Source organism: Heterocephalus glaber, unplaced genomic scaffold (assembly GCF_053883595.1).
Source record: "Heterocephalus glaber isolate CG9 unplaced genomic scaffold, H.glaber_assembly_v1.0 deba00001457, whole genome shotgun sequence".
Taxonomy (NCBI): Eukaryota; Metazoa; Chordata; class Mammalia; order Rodentia; family Bathyergidae; genus Heterocephalus; species Heterocephalus glaber.
The window spans coordinates 30441537-30458299 of record NW_028258305.1 but is presented as its reverse complement, the minus strand read 5'-3'; the positions used below and the strand labels follow the sequence as shown (position 1 = coordinate 30458299).

The window sequence follows — 16763 nt, the reverse complement described above, 5'->3', positions numbered from 1 at the left end:
TCCAGTCGCCACAAGATGAGCAACTTTGCTCCACTATATGCTGCACCACAAGCCCAAGGACAACAGGCCAACCAACCATGAACTGAAACCACCAAAACTGTAGGCCAAAATAAATCTTTCCTCCTTCACATTGATTTTCTTGGGTATTTTATCACAGTCATGGAACACCAAGTAACAGTCACCAATTTAAAATGGAGTTATGGTGAAGGTGGATATCTCATCAGTGCCCCACAGCAAGTCCACAGAACACACTCCACTTTTCTTCACTCTTGCTTCTATATGCAAAAGATCATTCAGGAGCAAATGTGGTGTACCTGATTTTCAATAAATGAGAATTAGATTTTCAGTCTAAAAGAAGAGAGGTGATGTAAGTATAAAATACAGCTATAGGAAGTGTTCAAAAATGAGCACAGATGTCTCTTTATTTACCTGGTTAAAAAATTGATTTTGTGCATAATTTCTACCAAGAAGATGTATATCATGTAAAGAGGTCATGTCATGTGTCAGTGGGGACATAGGTGCAGGGGAATGTTTATGCACAGCTGAAGGGAGGATAAACTTATGTAGCATTCTGGAGAACATACTTGTAGTATTTAAATTACATATACTTGCTGACTTGGCATGTCTAAACCTGGGTATGGCATATGTTACAAATCTTACATAGGTCCACCAGGATACACACATACAAGGATGCTCCTTGCAGCATTATTTGGGAACTCCTAAAGTTGGATGCCATGTGTATATCTATTCCCCAGAGAGTAGACAGGGAAAACGTAAATGAATACCATGGAATATGAAGCAGCAGTTAGAAGCCATAGGATTACACAGGGATGGGACGTTAAAATATTATGCTAAGAAAAGACTGAACCATAGGATGAGATGGGTATGGTATTTACATAAATTAAGAATGCATGTATAAAAAATACAATTCAAGTTTTGCTGGAACAGGCAGAGTATACATTAAACACACTGTAATGAGCAGAGAGAGTGGGGGGTGGGAAAACAGGAATAAAAACAAGAATAAAAAGGGGCTAGGCTGATTTTTCAGGCTTGCACGGTGACTGGTAGCCCTGACCACAAAATGTCTTAGTGGCTATTCAGATTTTGCTGTGACATCCTGGGTTGTTGGTGTTGTCCCCCTAAAGGGATCTCAAGTGGTGCAAAATCAGTTCCAGAGCTCCAGTTATCCTGTTTGCAAAGACAGGCTTCCCAGCCACATGCCTGATTCATGCCTTGGTATTGCCCTCTCCCTCAGGTATTGCCCATGGGCTCCCATAAAGGTTCTGACTGATCACGTGGTTGGTCACATCCATGCAGGTGCACCCCTAACAAAAGGACAGCGTTCTCACATCAGACCACATCCCAGGCAACCAGAGAGCATGCAGATGGCCTTCAACTCAGGCAAGGATCCCTGGTCCAGGCAAGCTCTAAGACAGATGTTTTAAGATTATAAGATAAAGCATGACTTTTTTCATAAAGGATAGATCAAGAAGGCATTTCTCAGAAAGACGTTGTGACTCTTCCTGGAACTTTACAATGTCAGCTGCTCCCTGAATGCGGTGTGGAATGTCCCCTGCACAGAAAAGGTAAATTACTTGTGAAGCTCCTGGGGATGACAGTCTTACAAAGACAGCCTACCCTGCATATGCAAACATGGGTAGACTGGGAAGAGGCAAGCGGTGGTATGAGGACGGTGCGTTTGGCAGTCACTCATTTCTTGGGAGGATCCATACGCAGATGTTCCTAAGTGATTCATTTCAACATATAACTAACTGCCTCCCTCACAAGATTGTTGTGTGATAATGTGTTAAAGAGTTTATTTTAGTACAGTGATCCCAAATCATACACGCTTAACATTTTAGTTTCATCTCTTCCTCACCTGACACATGTTGAAAAGTATTAATTAAGACCATAGCATTCCTCTTCCAATGCTGTACATAGCTTAGCAAATGAAGGAGTGTATAAGCACAACCTGTTACCTGTTGTTTGCCCATATCTAAACTAGACTATCACCTCCAAAAGATTCCAGCTTTAAAAGACTGCTTTTAAATGTATTTAAATATATATAATTTTTTCTTCTTTTTCCTCCTTTTTCTGAGAAGGATAATTAAGAGGCTGAAAGTGGAGACCAGGGAGTGATAGTCACCAAGCCAAAATCAGAGAGAACTGAGAGCCAGTGAACTTCTGTGGCACCCATGCAGAAACGTGGACTGGCTTTGAGATTACAGTACTGAGCCCTGAGTTTCCAATGACCACACCTATTTTATGTCCAAAGCTGCATTCATTTCCCCCCTGCATACAACCTTACACAATACAGTACCAGACTAATTGGGTAGAATGCAACCCTGTTTGACAATTTTGCAAAAATTTGATTAGATTTTTTAAAGGAACGTTTCCCCATGAAAATACTTCTTTCATTCAAATTGATCCTGTCTGACCATTTCCAAGATCTTTCTGTAGAACATCTGGAAAAGAAGTGAGTATTCCCGAAAACTAATTCGTAGCCATCCCTTTGGCTGCAAAAGTGATGTTCCCAAGCCAAAGTATCAATGATATTGAGTGCAATTTTCACTCCACTGCTTCTTTTCCTGTTTTGACAGTAATAGGAGCCATAGTCTGGAACAAATAAAGGGCAGTGGCACTGCATAGCCCTAACATCTGTGAATGTGGAGGTCCTGCGGCATCAAGTAATTTACCAAGTAAAAAGGTCAGCAGTAAAATATTTCCACCTGGGCTATTACACTATTCTCTCATCCATTCTATTTTATTGACCAGTAACCGCACTTATTAAGGCACATGTACCTTAAAAAATGAATGAGTGAAAAACCTCAATTGACCGTGAACTAGCACAAACAATCAACAAGTGGGATTTCTTCTTATTAAAAAGCTTCTGCACAGCAAGAGAAACCACCAGCAGTGTGAAGAGACAACCCACAATGTGGGAAAAATTTTTCACCTGCTGTTCCCCAGACAAAGGCCTACTATCTAGAATCTATAAAGAACTTAAAAAAATCAGACCTCTGAAATTTAAAGACCCAATCGAAAAATGGGCATCTGAAATGAACAGATATTTCTCACACAAAGAAGTAGAAATGGCAAATAAACATATGAAAAAAATGTTCAACATCACTGGTCACTGGAGAGACACAAATGAAAACAACGCTGAGATTCCACCTCACCCCAGAAAGAATGGCTGCTATCATGAAATCAACCAATAACAAATGCTGGTGGGGCTGTGGGGAAAGAAGAACCCTGATCCACTGCTGGTGGGAATGTCAACTGGGGCAACCACTGTGGAAATCAGTATGGAGATACCTCAAAGAACTAGGACTGGAAGTCCCATTTGACCCAGCTATTCTGCTGCTGGGTATCTTCTCCAAAGAATTAAAAGAATCATACCACAGTGATATATGTGCACCCATGTTCATAGCAGCACAGTTTGTGATAGCTAAAACTTGGAAACAGCCCAAATGCCCATCAACTGGAGACTGGATAAAGAAAATGTGGTTTTTTAATAAAATGGAGTACTACTTAGCCATAAAAAATGAGAAATTAGAGACATTTATAGTTAAATGGATGCATATTGAAGCGATACTCTTGAGTGAAATTAATAGGACACACATGCCTAAATACTAAATAGTTTCTGTAGTGTGAGAAACTGAAAGTGTAAATAAGGACTAAAAGGTATAATAGATAATGTGAAATAGGAAGAAAAGGGGCAAAGGGGAAGGGGAAGTGGCAGGGATAGGGGAAAGGAAAGAAGGGAATGGAATTAATACGAGAAAATGAAAAATTGGAAAGTCCTTTTAAATAGGGAGGGATGGAGGGGTTGAAGGGAGGGCAGGGGAAGGGGGAAAAATAAGAACCACGAGTGATTATGTAAAGGTGCAAATTTCCAATGATGAATGTCATTACATTGTATACCTAAAATTTACCAATAAAATAAAATTTTTTAAAAAATGAATGAGTGAAACATTTAGAAGATTAGTATGCTACTGAACAGGAAAAATGTGTCCTGTATTTTTTGGTTGAAGCAGAAATATTAGGTCAACATCTTAAAGTAGTAATCCATTCAATCTTTCAAAATTTCCAAATTAACTCCTATTATTTTTTGGTTCTTTGCCATTAAAATTCAATTCCTCATTGATTTTTATAAATTAAAAAATATAGACATCAGGAATTTGGTAGAAAACTGCATGCCAAAAAACTACTAGAAAACAAAAAGAGGAAGCCAAGAACTTAAAATTTAGAATGTCTAAATAACAGGTTTATGATACAATTTGTTTTTACTTTTTTTCCCCACATATAAGATAGGTTGTAACAGGGTTTGATTTTTTTTTTTCCGGTACCAGGAATTGAACTCAGGTCCTTGTGCTTGCCAGGCAGGGGCGGTGCCACTGAGCTACATCCCCAGGCCTGTGACAGGGTTTGAGAGAGGAACATCTCACTCAATGGCATGAAAACCTGATCATCATACTTGTGAACCACAAACAAATCATATGATGCAATATTTTAATTCAAGAACATTCAGTAATAGTAGAAATAAATGGATGAATTAGACAATATTTGTTATAATGTAAAATGAAATTATAATTCATAAAATTATAAAAGTGACTTTATTATTTTCATAATAGTGTTCCATTATAGATAAGCATAGATACAAATTTTGTAAATTTGATATAGCAAACCATAAAAGCTACAAATTAATCTTGTACCCTCGGACTCGATTTTGGATACAACCACGTACATGTAGCTGCTATGTACATACTAAAAGCATATGTGACAAAGTACAAAAATAAGAAATGGCTAAACAAAAAGTTATTCTTGAGTTATAATCATCTACTAAAATATACTTTTTTAATCACAGAGTTGTGTCACAGCTAAAAACACACAAGTAATACATACTGCTACACAACTACTTGATCTAATATAGATCTAGTATGAAAAAAGGGTATAGTAACATTTCACAGGTAAAGGCTAAGTTCTGGGACATGAAAGCTTTTAGATAATCCACAAAACATACCTGAGATATCTTTTTGTCTTGGAAAAAAACCACTTTTCTTAAACAGTCAAAGCTTTAATATATAAATGACATATGTAATAAACCATATTCTTTATTGTAATAAGCTGAAGTGATGTTCTGACTTTAATGGTGATCAGTAAACACAGTCTATCTCTGGCAGAATAAAAAATGAGGTTTTCTGATTAAGCTAGTAATCCAATTACTGCAGCCTACAAGTTTGGTTATTGTTTCATATTTGGTTTTATTTTTCTTCCTTTAAGTAATAAACGTATTAAATAAATCAGGTAACCTCCACACATCCACCTACTTCTTTCCTTCTAAGCACAGCTTTCTCTTTGCCTCAAACATCAGATGGCAATCAAACCTACATGCATAAAAACAGACTATAGCACATCTGGACTTGTTGATTAATGATTATTTTTGCTATTACACATCTCTCAGAGTAAATAGGTTACAGGACCCCAACATCACTGTGAGCCCTGCTGGGCCATAACCTTTTGGAATAGCCAGTGCCTAAAACACTTATATGTGTTGGCTATGCCTCATTTCTACACTTGATCTTTGCCAAAAGGCCAAGAAGCGATATGCCTCATTTCTATAGTTGACTTTAATGCCTTTAAAAATACTGGCACAATTTTTCATATTCAGGAAGTAAGACTATTAAATTCTAAAAATAAAAATTAGATGAAATGTGTATTAATTCAGTATTCCAAAACGAAACAGCTCTGCTATGTTATGGATTTTTTAGAAATCTACTTGAGATTCATCTCTGGTACATTAAATAACGTTTTTCTCAATGTGCATGCTTCAAATTTTGTGCTTCAGTTAAATTAATTTGGAATGGGTAGGAAAATATTTAGTCATTCTTCTTTTTCATTCTGCCCCTTTTTTCTCTGACCACCCACACACAAAACCAGCATGCACTCCTTCCTCGGAAATATTGACACAAAAATTCCAAAATTCTTAATAAAACAGAGCAAACTAAGTTCTGTGGATCCTGTAGAACATCTTTGGGGAGTTTAGTTGCAATGAAAATAAAAATATGGAACCTCCCTTTGTATTTTTGCATTCTTCCATCACTTTTCTAAAGGTTTTCAGGGTATTTCTATAGTCCAGATACATACATTTTGTTCCAGCTTTATTCTTTCTCAACTATCAAAATATTGGCTCACAAATAATACCTAATATGACCAGTCCACTGTCTCACAATTCTATTTGCAAAACAGCCTCCCAAAAGGATCTTCTGATTCTGATGTTTAAAAACAGACATTAATGCCGAACTTTCATTAATCATTTAAAAGAGAAACTAGTCAGTTACAATGAGAGCCCCCCGCCCGCTTCCCGCCTTTACTCAGTGAAGAGAACAGCCAGATCATACATGGCATTTTTCACTATCGTCCAGGTTAGATGTCTCGCCTTCTATATATCGGTCAGATTGCTGCCAGCTTCAACTGGCATCAACAATCAGCATGGATTTTAAATTAAATTCAAATTTAACCATGCCAATAGTTTGGAATTTTAACATTAATTGGGCCAATTATGAAAGAAGAATTTGTATTATAAATATAATTTTAACTTATGAAATAAGAACATCTTACTGACATAATTTTAAGATTTGTCCACTGTTCAAAACTTGGATAAGAAGGGCCAGGGATTTAGCTCAGTGGCACTGCACCTGCCTCAAAAGCTCAAGGTCGTGAGCTCAATCCCCAGTAACAAAAAACCAAAACAAAACAAAACCTTGGATAAGGTCTTTTAAGAGGAAAAGACCTCTTGCTTTGACATGGTTTTCATGATGTCAAAAATGGATGGTTCATTTAATATACTTGGACTAGTTCTACTTTTTGATTTAGAATATTACGTGGGACAAATATTTTTGAAACTTTTCCTGATGAAAATAATTGATACTACCATGCTTCTATGAATAATTATGTAACATATATGTGTATAGTATAGATACTTAATACTATTTGCTGACATGGGTTTTTTAAGCCCATGAGACTGAAATGAGTACATATAATCACATATCAAAAGCCAGACTGGTAAAAATTTTTTGCCCTCATAATTGAAATACTATACTTTGGCAACCAAGAGAGGTAAAATTTCAGCTCAGAATTTTACAGTTTAACAACTGACACTTTAAAATTCATGATAAATCTCTGAAACACAATTATTAAATTGACACTTTAAAACTGATATTAAATGTCTGAAACTCACAATTATTAAACTGACTATTCATTTCTTTTTGAGCAAGTGACTTTTTTTCAGTTTGCTATTACTGAATATAAAAGCAAGTGACTTTTTGATTTATGCTGAAGTAGGGAAGCAAAGCAGTAGGGAAAAAGATAAATCCACTCAAACAGCTACAATCTCTTTTACTGAAAAGGTGAGAAGGTAATTTTTGGTCTCTACCCTTTCCTTTATCACTCCCAGTCATATCTTACATTGAAATTACTTGGCTTTGCATCTTCAGTATACCCTGAAATGTTGCTTAATGCAATTTTCCATGGAGTATATTTCTCCACACAGAAGCTCAATCTTGGAACCACCTAAAAAGTCAGTTACTGAAATACCCCTTCATTAGATGGCTGTATGTGCATGTGTGTGGTGTGGTGGGGGGTTTAACTCTGAAGAATGCTTTTTTAGAAATTCTTAGTATGAGAATCTGGTAGTATATAAAAATTCCATGGGCCCTCTAATTCTTTGACTCAAAAAATCTGCCAAAGCTCCCGAATGGTCCAGAGCTCACAGGGAGCCATTCAGTGTGGAGTACACCTCATCTGCAAGCCACTTAGGCACCAAAGAGGAATCCAAAAAATTCTGAGTTTTCCTTCCTATTCTCCAAGCTCTGAGCAATTCTAAAATACCAGCTTGCCTCTGGCTTCTCACTGGCAAGCTTCTTCGTCTTGCAACTTTTGGACAGCACTATCAAGGAGCTCCATGGACTCCCTGAGGGAAACGTGGATTTTAAAGGACTTGGGCTTAATGGTGAGGCCATAACTGAAACTCATTTTTGAGGGCTCATTTTGGTTGACCTTGAAATCGCACTGATGAGCTAGGATGGAAATGAAGAGAAACATCAGCATCTTGGACAGCTCTTCCCCGATGCACCGCCGTCTTCCCACTGAAAAAATCATCACACTGTTTGCCAGGTCCTTGTTGATAAAGCCATCCTCATCCAGGAATCGGGCTGGATCGAAGTCCTCTGGGTTAGGCCACTTCACTGGGTCATGATTCACAGACCACTGGTTAACAAAAATCACCGTGTTCTTAGGGATGTAGTAGCCCAAGACAAGGGCACTGGCAGTGGTGGCATGAGGGATAGTGACAGGCAGAAAGCTGGTGAATCGCATAGTTTCATAAAGAAAAGCCATGACATATGGCAGGTTGGGCTGGTCACTCATACGGGGAAGACGGTCCCTTCCCACAACTCGATCCAACTCAGCCTGCACTCGAGCCTGCACATCGGGATACCTGTTTGGTTTTTAATGCAGAGGGGGGGAATAAAATCAGTGAACAAAATTAACTCCTTTTTCATCCAGAAGCACATTACAATTTATTTTAATTCCACTTTTCTTTATATACCCTGTCTAGTAAATGACTGAATTAATATTCTGGAGGGAAAATCTAAATCAACTGTTAATTTCTCTCTAAATTATAAGATGTACTTTAACAATTATATTTTCTATAATAAGCTTCACATGGGTAAAGCTCTCTTTCTCACAGTAGGTCAAAAATCTCTTAAGTTTTCTCAGTCTAAAAATGTACAATATTGGGTAAGCCAACTTATTCATCAGGCCCCCAGCACTGCCTGGGCCCACAATACTTTTTAAGGGTCCATGAAAATGTTTCCATGTCTTTTAAAATTTTCAGACCTCAAAAAAAACTTTAGGGAGGAGAAAAATATTTTAATGTGTAATTTTGTTGTATTTATTTTTATATCTATGTAGTCATAAAATATAATTTGTATGGAGTTAACAGTCTACAATGGCCAAAACATCCAGGACCCACAAAAGTTAAAATGAGCCCTGAAACTAGACAACTTTCCTCCTCTCATTTCAAACAATTTCTTGTCCTGATTTTATAAAAGATTGTTGGAATCAGGATAAATAAATCTACGTATTTTCTAAACTTAAAAGCAAATTCTCAACGTTTGTAAGACTACGGTAGAAATTGTAATACTCATGTACTACTGCAGATATTAAACGGTACAATTCTTTTGGAAAACAAAATCTTAGTACAAAACAAGGTTAGCCCCTCCCCCTCCTCATTTTAAACCCAATAATCCATGCCTAGAAATGTATTTTCAGGAAGTAATTTAATAGGTACAATTATATACAAATACAGCAATAGCTAAAATTTTTTAAATGCAAAGTAAATGATGAGTGTTTCTGTAAGTTATTATGGCAACATATGGAGCCATCAAAAATTACTAAAATAAATGTTAAGAGATGGGAAAATGTCCACCGCAATAGGTAGAAGAGTCAGAAGAAAAAAAATTAATGTAACCCCGGAAAAAAAAAATGTAAGCATGGATGTGGTGAAATTATGGGTGGTTTTGTGTTTTTTTTGGTACTAGGGATTGAACTTGGGACCGTACGCTTGTGAGGCTGGCGCCACAACCACTGAGCTAAATCCCTGGCCAATTACGGATGATTTTGAAAATCGCTTCTACAGCATCAAATTTCAGAAATCTGCCAACTTTTGTCATAAAATTCCAAAAAATGCTTCAGACCAAATTCTCCCTATGGAAACTATTCAACTCGGTTGTAATGTGAAAGCAGCCACAGACAATACATAAATGAATGGACAGGGCTGTTTCAATCAAACTGATATCCAGAAACAGGTACTGTAATTTACTAATCTCTGGCATATTGTCTTGTCACAAAAAAGAAGCAAAAAATATATAGCTGCTTTATTTAATTGAATGTAACTCTGAAATTGTTTTATTTCTTTTTGCTGCCCAATTGCATATAAGAAGAGCCTTTTACAGTTCCATTCTAATTTTTTTTAACGCCCATTTCAAGAGATAACATGCTTCTCTAGGCATGGGAAGGACCCGTTCTGGGGTGGACTTTTTCCTGAACTATGGTTGACTTTTCTTTATTTCTGCCTTCCTCACCTACCAATGTGTTTCTATGATTTTCAAACCGAAAAGCTATTTAATATACAAGATTTTTCAATTTGTTAGGTAGTTGTACAAAAATCTAAGGAAATCTAGGATGTAGTGTGTTCGAAGAAGCCATCTCTACCTTCCAAATCCAAGGTCACCAGGATATTCAATATCCCGACTATTTGAGCCCCAAGAAATGACACAACCAAGATTTCTGGTGTCAAAAGCAATTGCGATTTGCCTTGAGTGCCTTTGTCCCTGGGGTAGGAATTCCAGATAAAATACGGGTAGCCTGATTAAACCTGAATTTCAGGTAAACAATAGCATCTTTGAGGATGAGCATATCCTGTGTGGAATTTATTTTTTCTTTGTTTAGTCTGGCAACCCGACCCTAGAGGCCTGTAACCCGTGCGTGTAGGATCACCGCGGAGCTCGGTGCTGGAATCAAGGCCGGCTTCCGGCACCCGCACAGCCCCGCAAAGAGGTCGGGAGGCCGCAGGTGCCTCTTAGCTACCCTACACTCTCCTCTAACGATGTTGTGCGCACTCGTCAAAAGCGACCCCTTTTGCTATTCTTTTTTCTTTTGCTATTCTTTGACCTGACACTTCTTTCCTGCCTAGAGGCGGTTCTATGAACCCAGAACCGCTCGCTGGTTTCTGGCGGCCCCCAAAAGCCTCTGCGCCTTAGCCCCCCAGCTCGCCCCCGCGGCCTTTTTTTTTTTTTTTTTTTTTTTTGCCAGGAACAAAGCCCTGACCCCTGGCTTATTTTTAAGAGTCCTAGCTGGGTGCCCAAGAAGCGTGCCGATTACGCGGATGTGTTTATTTAACATACTGACTGCGTTTCCCTTCCCGCAGAAACCCTTCCAACTGTGTTTCTATTGCGCTAGAGAGCGGGATTACGAGAACTCATCTGCCGGCGTTATAGAGGTCATGTTTTCGCGCCGGCGGGGGTGGCGTGGGGGACAGGGGTCTCACAAATGCGTCCCGCTAGCAAGCGAGAGGCAGCGGAAACAAGATCCGAGATGCGGGATCCCGGCAGCTCCGGGAGAGATACGCGGGCGGGCGGGCGCGTCTCCACCCGTCCTGCGCCTCATTGGGCGTCGCTTCGGGGACGCGATCTCAGGTTGGAAGGTGGGAACCTGGAGGGAAGCCTCAAACTCTGCGCTCTGCTCGTGACCTCGGCACACGCTAGTCCCGCTCCGCTTTTGTTTTGTTCTCAAGAAGGAAAGAAAGCCCCACCCCGTGCCCTCCGGAGGCTTTACCTGGTGAAGAGGATGAGCAGCCACAGCAGCGCGGTGGAGAGGGTGTCCTGGCTGGCGCCGAAGATGTCGGTGACGGTGGCCGCCACGCTCTCCATGTCCAGCCGCGCGCCCGCCTCTCCGGAGCCGCCGGCCGCCGTCCCTTCGGCGGAGAGGATGAAGGCGTCCATCATGTCGCGGGGGTCGGCCCCGGGTCGCAGGCTTTCACGGTGCCTCCGGAACTTTTCGAAGACGAAGTTGCTGAAGTTGCGGTTGAGCTGCTGGAACTCGCGGAAGGTGGTGCGCACCGGGTTGGGGAAGAGCCGCAGCCAGGGCATCACGTCCACCAGGCTGCCCGCGCCCACCGTGCGCCCGAACTCCTCGTTGTGACTCAGCAGCTCCCGGAACTCGGCGTCGTCGTGGTCGTAGCGGCAGCCGAAGCACACCGCGCTCATGACGTTGGCCACCGCCACGATGATCGGCTGCTCCGGGTCGAGGCTGCCGCCCGCGCTGTTGCGCACCAGGACGGCCACCAACTCGCGCGCCTCGCCCAGCACGTGGCCCTCGAGGATGCGGCGGCTGCGCGGCTGGCGCGTGGTGAAGGCGCGCGTGATGCTGAACGCGGCGCGCCGCTGCGCCTTCCAGGCCTCCGAGTAGGGGCCAAAAGCCATGCTGCGGCCACCGGACACCTCGCGGAAGGACGCGAAGGGCGGCCGGCCAGCAAAGGTGGCGCCCTGCTGCACCAGGGCCTGGTGGATGGCGCTCTCGCCGTTCAGCACCACCACGGGACAGCTGCCCAGGCGGATCTGAAAGACATCGCCATAGCGTCGCGCCAGCCTCGCGAAGGACAGGTGCGACGCAGGGCCCACCGCTGATGCGTTTCCGATCAGCGGCCACGGGAAGGGGCCCGGGGGCGAGGACCGAGGCTGCTGCCGCTGCCTCAGCAGCCACTGACCCACGTGCACGGCGGCCAGCACAGAGAGGAGCAGCAGGAGCGCGGTCTGCTGGATGGACAGCGGGCTCGGCTGCAGCGCATCATCTGGGCTGAGGGCCATGCTGGGGACAGAAAGGCAGAGACGGGACACTCAGGTGTGCTGAGAACGGAGTGAGCTCCCCGCGTCCAGACCCCGCCGCTTTGCCCTTAGGTGGACAGGAGGCTTGCGTGGGTCAGGTCGGGTCAGGGTGGCTCTCTGGAGAAGTGGCCGAAGACGTCCCTACCCCTACCTGACCCAAGCTCTGTGGGCAGAAGGGAAGAGGCGTGCTTCTGCCTCCGATTCAGCACAGCCTCTCCACCTCCAGCCCATAACGGTCCCCGTGATTCAGGGACGACGCCACAGGCATCTAGGCGGTGGCTCCTGGTTTCCTTTAAAGTGCCCGCCACCCCCACCTGACCTGCAAGAACCCAGATGAACGAGGCTGGCAGGCGGCCCTGAGGACAGACTGACCTGCTGGGAGGCACGGTCTCCAGCGGCGCGGGACAGCGAACTCCGAGAAGGTGTCGGGCCTGTGCTGAACCCGAGGGTCCTCAGGAACCTGGAGGCCCTCCCTGGACCCCTGCTGCCCACTCGGGGGGGGGGGGGGGCTCTGGCACCCACTCGAGTGTCTTGGCGTCGTCAGAACCAAGAGTGCTTGGGTTGGGAGGGAGACCGAGAAAGGTACCTCCTTTGCTGAGCCCCGTTGTACCTGGGGGTCTGGCAAAACCAAGGTTTTCTCCTGGCGTTGGGATTGAGACCGCGAGGTCAATGAGTGCAGTCAATTCCCAGCCTTCAGGCCCTACAGGCGGCTCTCTCGACTGGGGTTTGCGCACACTCCGGAGACAACACGCATCACTCGCTTCTCCGGGTTTTAAGGACCGAGTAGGAGCGGGGGAAGCGGGACCTGGCGGGGCGGGACTTACAGGGGGCGGAGCCCGCCCCTGCGGTCTACACCGCGGGGCCACTGACGCGCGGAGCCCTGGAGCGGTAGCCGGTTGCTTTTGTGGGTGAAGCGGTGTAAACTCTGCGGGATAACGGCTCTTAATCAATCACAGTCAACCCAGCCAAGGGCCCTGCTCCTGCTCCGGGTCTCAGCGCGCCCCACGCCCCAGGAGCTCGGCCTCCTTTTCCCGTCCCTGTCTTGTGTTTCATTCCCCGAGAAAGACCCATTCCTGAGCCTTGGGCGCCGGAGCCGGGAAGCCTGTCCATTTGGGAACAGGGGACGCTCAGGTTATAGGAGCGGTTTGCCTTATTACTTAAAACTTCAGTTCTCACGAACAAGTTGGTCCCTCCCGTGTGGCCCTTTGACACACGAAGTTCTCTTTCCAGTTCTTGGCGCGAGATCGGGGAACCCTGAAAAAAGCCGCTCCCCGGGCCCGGACTACCCATGGGCACACCAAGGCCGGCACGCGCGGGCGCAGCTGGCCTAGAGATTTCCCGTGGAGAACCGACTCCAGGTGGCGCCGCCCGCTGCGGACGCCGGGCTTCCAGGCGGTTGGCGCCCGGCGGAGAGCCTAGCAGGGGCGGACGCCCGGGACGGGGAGGAGCCGGCGGGCGGGGCGCGCCGAAGGGTCCGTGGAGCCGGCCACTAGCTCGGGGGCGGGGAGTGGGAGGAGGCAGCTGCACGCGCCGGCGAGCTCTGCCGGGGTGAAAAGTTTCTTCAGGTCGCCTCCCCTTTGCGTGCGGAGCTGGGCCTTGCGTGCGCCGCTTCTGGGAAGTCTGCTCCAGTCATCTCCCTGGACGCCGCTCGAGGCTGCCCCTCCCGCGCTTCTCACGGCACCTGACACGCCAAGGCGGCCCAGGGCGGGGTGCCTGCTACCGCCACCCTCGGCTGCGCACGCACGGCCGCGCCCGCCGGGCCGGGAGAGAAGCCTGCGCTGCCACCTTGGCGCCACCCTGGAGAGCTCTAGCTCAGTTTCCGTCCCGAGTGCTCGTGCGCCCGCCGCAGTGAGGGCACTTCCTTCCACAGGGTGCGGAGGCCCTGGGCCCAGGAAGTGACTGCACCTTTTCCTACCAGTGGAGACACCAAAGAGAATAGATCTCCGCGAAGCTGCGGAAAGGGCACGCCGGGGAAGAGGCGGGATTATCTAGCTACTCAAGTAGGAATTGCATCTCCTGACCTCAGGTCATCAGGTGTAAATATAAAAGTTGAACATTTACCGAGGGTCGAACTATTGCTTTGAGCTCTGCCTGCCCTGTAAATCCCGTTCTAATGCGGTTTTTACAGCTAAGGACACGGGTTCAGAGAGGCTATGTGACTTAGCCAAGTCACACAGCTGCCAAGAGGTGAAGGTAGGATTTGAACTTACAGAGTCCTACTGTAGGTTTACACAGAAGAAAATCTCAGCTAAGACCCAAATGCTTTTTTGTTGTTGTTCCTTTAAAAAAATCAGCTAGAAAAATTTAATTGTTTTTGTTTTCTTAACAGGATTCTGAGGATCCCAAAAAAAGAAACGGTATGCTTCCTCTGCAATAAAACTGGTTGAGGACAGTGCCTCCGCGAGGAGGACGTCAGTACTTTTACAGCGAAGGAGAGGTTCACTGGGAGAGATTTCACACATCGTGGTGATGAAGTAGCTTGGGGGCAGCTGCATTGGGCTAAAGATAAGCATGATTTTCTGAGAGCCCTGGCAGCCTACCTGTCTGTTTTCACCAGTTTTCTGTTGCTGTAACAAAATACTTGAGTCTGGGTAATTTAGACAGTTTTATTTTGGCTCACGGTTCTGGAGGTTAGTTAGCCCAAGAGCATGGTGCACCTTCTGCTCAGACCCCAAATCACAGAGGGAAATAGGAGGGAAGCCGGCACCTGAGGAAGAGGGAGAGCAGAGGGGCAGTAATCGCACTCCCACTAGAGCAGAACTCACTTCTTGGTGAAAGGCACCAGTCCATTCATGAGGGCTTTGCTGTCCCAAACACCTCCCAAGAGCCCCACCTCCCAACAGGGCATGGAGGAATCAAAGTTCCAAAGGATGAACTTTTGGAGGACATATTCAAGCCATAGAAATACCCTTTGGAATGAGTTTTGTGGCAATCTTACAGTGCTCCACTTTAGCAAGACTCTTACCTAATAATTCAGAACTGCTGCATGCATCAGTCTCTCACCGGACTTCAATAGATGGAAATTATCAGTGGACTGATGCCAATTCTGAACTGTCAGCATTCCTGAAAGCCTTTATCACAGTATCTCTGCACGAATGAGGGCAGATGGAAGTTTCCTATGTACCTAGTAAGTTTCTATTTTAAAAAATATAAAACATGGTTGTTCCTAAGACCTGTTTAACTCCTTAATGATGCTGTACAGTTTTCAGATCAACTGGATGCTTGCCTTCCTGCCACAGCAAATAGCTAAGGAATGTCCTTGGGCTCAGCTGTTGTTCTAAGACATGCCTCAAACCTGTCAGACAAATGCTGTCAGAATGATAGGCCCTCATCAAATATGGCAAACCAAAGCTGCTGACAATGGTGTGTCTTCAGAATCTCAGCCCTCGGGTTCTTCCAGGCTTTATAGTGCAAACCTCATTGGAGGGCTCACTTGGAACCTGATAAAGACTTTGGGTAAATCCAAAGCAGCCTGTTTGTGCCCCAGATCCAGCTCAAGATGGGGCTCTCCCAGAAGGGAGAATCCATATCAAGCTTATTAATAATCTTTACAACTTATCAACCAAAGCAAGGACCTAAGGCCCAAGGATTTCCTTTCAGTCAGCAGTACACAATATGGGGATTTCACTTCCCACATCTCAAACTTGAATTATGTGCCGCAAATAACTTTCAAAAAGAACAGTTAAGCTAGAGGATAGTTTAAAGTAGAGGTTTAAAATGCCTTGTGCTGTATTGATTCCAAGGAACAGCTTAAGCTCATTTAATCAGGACAGGAATGTGCTCGCTCATGTGGCAGAGAAGGATAACTGTGGCACCTCACCGCATGGAAGGATCCAGGCGAGGCTGCTCCACTTGGTCTCTGCTTCTGCTTGTCTCTGCTTGGGCTTTGTTCTGCCACCCCTCCATGTGCTGGGGAAGTCAGCCATGGGCAGTCTTTAATGAACACGCACTAGAAAAGGAGAACATCTGTCTTCCAAGGTCCTAGAAGCACTATGGCAGACCAGGCTGGCATTGGGTTCCACCCAGTAGTCAAGCACTGGTTCTGTCATCAGAAAAAAGGTGAGTGAAACATGCTAGGAATCCAGTCTACTCCACATGTGTGTTTCTGCTCATTGTTCACTTTGGGTTACGGGAAAACCCAAACCTATTATTATTATTATTATTATTATTATTATTATTATTAAAATCAGACAGGTACATTTTCCCTGGAGCCAATAGCCAAGAAAGCTGTCAGGATTGAAGTCAGCTTTCTTTGGTCCTTTCTCTAGCATGACTCCTACATCGATGTTATGGGTAAGCACAGTGATCCTCCAGCCC

The 16763-nt window shown here is 44.6% G+C and overlaps 2 protein-coding genes and 1 pseudogene across 12 annotated transcripts in view; 1 reads left to right on the top strand and 2 right to left on the bottom strand.

Moving 5' to 3' along the window:
- The window catches only part of Rmdn2 (regulator of microtubule dynamics 2), a 102933-nt gene extending 100289 nt beyond the window's left edge, over positions 1-2644 (top strand). For 3 of the 10 annotated variants that reach the window (XM_087216470.1, XM_087216469.1, XM_087216467.1), the window contains exon 13: positions 1480-2040. In XM_087216470.1, coding sequence (XP_087072596.1) covers positions 1480-1747 — 268 coding nt within the window. In that variant the 3' untranslated portion in view covers positions 1748-2040. Of the gene's footprint in view, positions 1-5; positions 126-1479; positions 2041-2600 lie in introns of those variants that run through there. The other 7 variants (XM_087216477.1, XM_087216464.1, XM_087216471.1 and 4 more) reach the window with 6 other exon arrangements.
- Positions 2645-4376: 1732 nt separating this feature from the next.
- On the bottom strand, positions 4377-4496 carry LOC147827018 (small nucleolar RNA U13; annotated as a pseudogene).
- Positions 4497-4597: 101 nt separating this feature from the next.
- Positions 4598-13204, bottom strand: Cyp1b1 (cytochrome P450 family 1 subfamily B member 1). 2 transcript variants are annotated; one of them, XM_004839312.4, is made up of 3 exons: positions 12819-13204; positions 11398-12429; positions 4598-8497 (listed from the first exon to the last, which is right to left on the bottom strand). In XM_004839312.4, exons 2-3 carry the CDS (start codon positions 12426-12428, stop codon positions 7909-7911), a joined length of 1620 nt encoding a protein of 539 aa, XP_004839369.2. In that variant the 5' UTR covers position 12429; positions 12819-13204; the 3' UTR covers positions 4598-7908. The 2 variants fall into 2 exon arrangements, with proteins under 2 accessions (XP_004839369.2, XP_087072588.1); XM_087216462.1 differs by lacking the exon at positions 12819-13204 and having other exon boundaries at positions 11398-12672.
- Positions 13205-16763: the final 3559 nt, after the last annotated feature.

What these genes read in the sequence shown, in the direction of transcription:
- Cyp1b1 (XM_004839312.4), bottom strand. Translation starts at nt 12,428, where the DNA reads ATGGCCCTCAGCCCAGATGATGCGCTGCAGCCGAGCCCGCTGTCCATC. An exon ending in CTGCTCATCCTCTTCACCAG is followed by an intron (nt 8,498 to 11,397) that starts GTAAAGCCTCCG and finishes AAAACCAAACAG; the next exon opens with GTATCCCGATGTGCAGGCTC.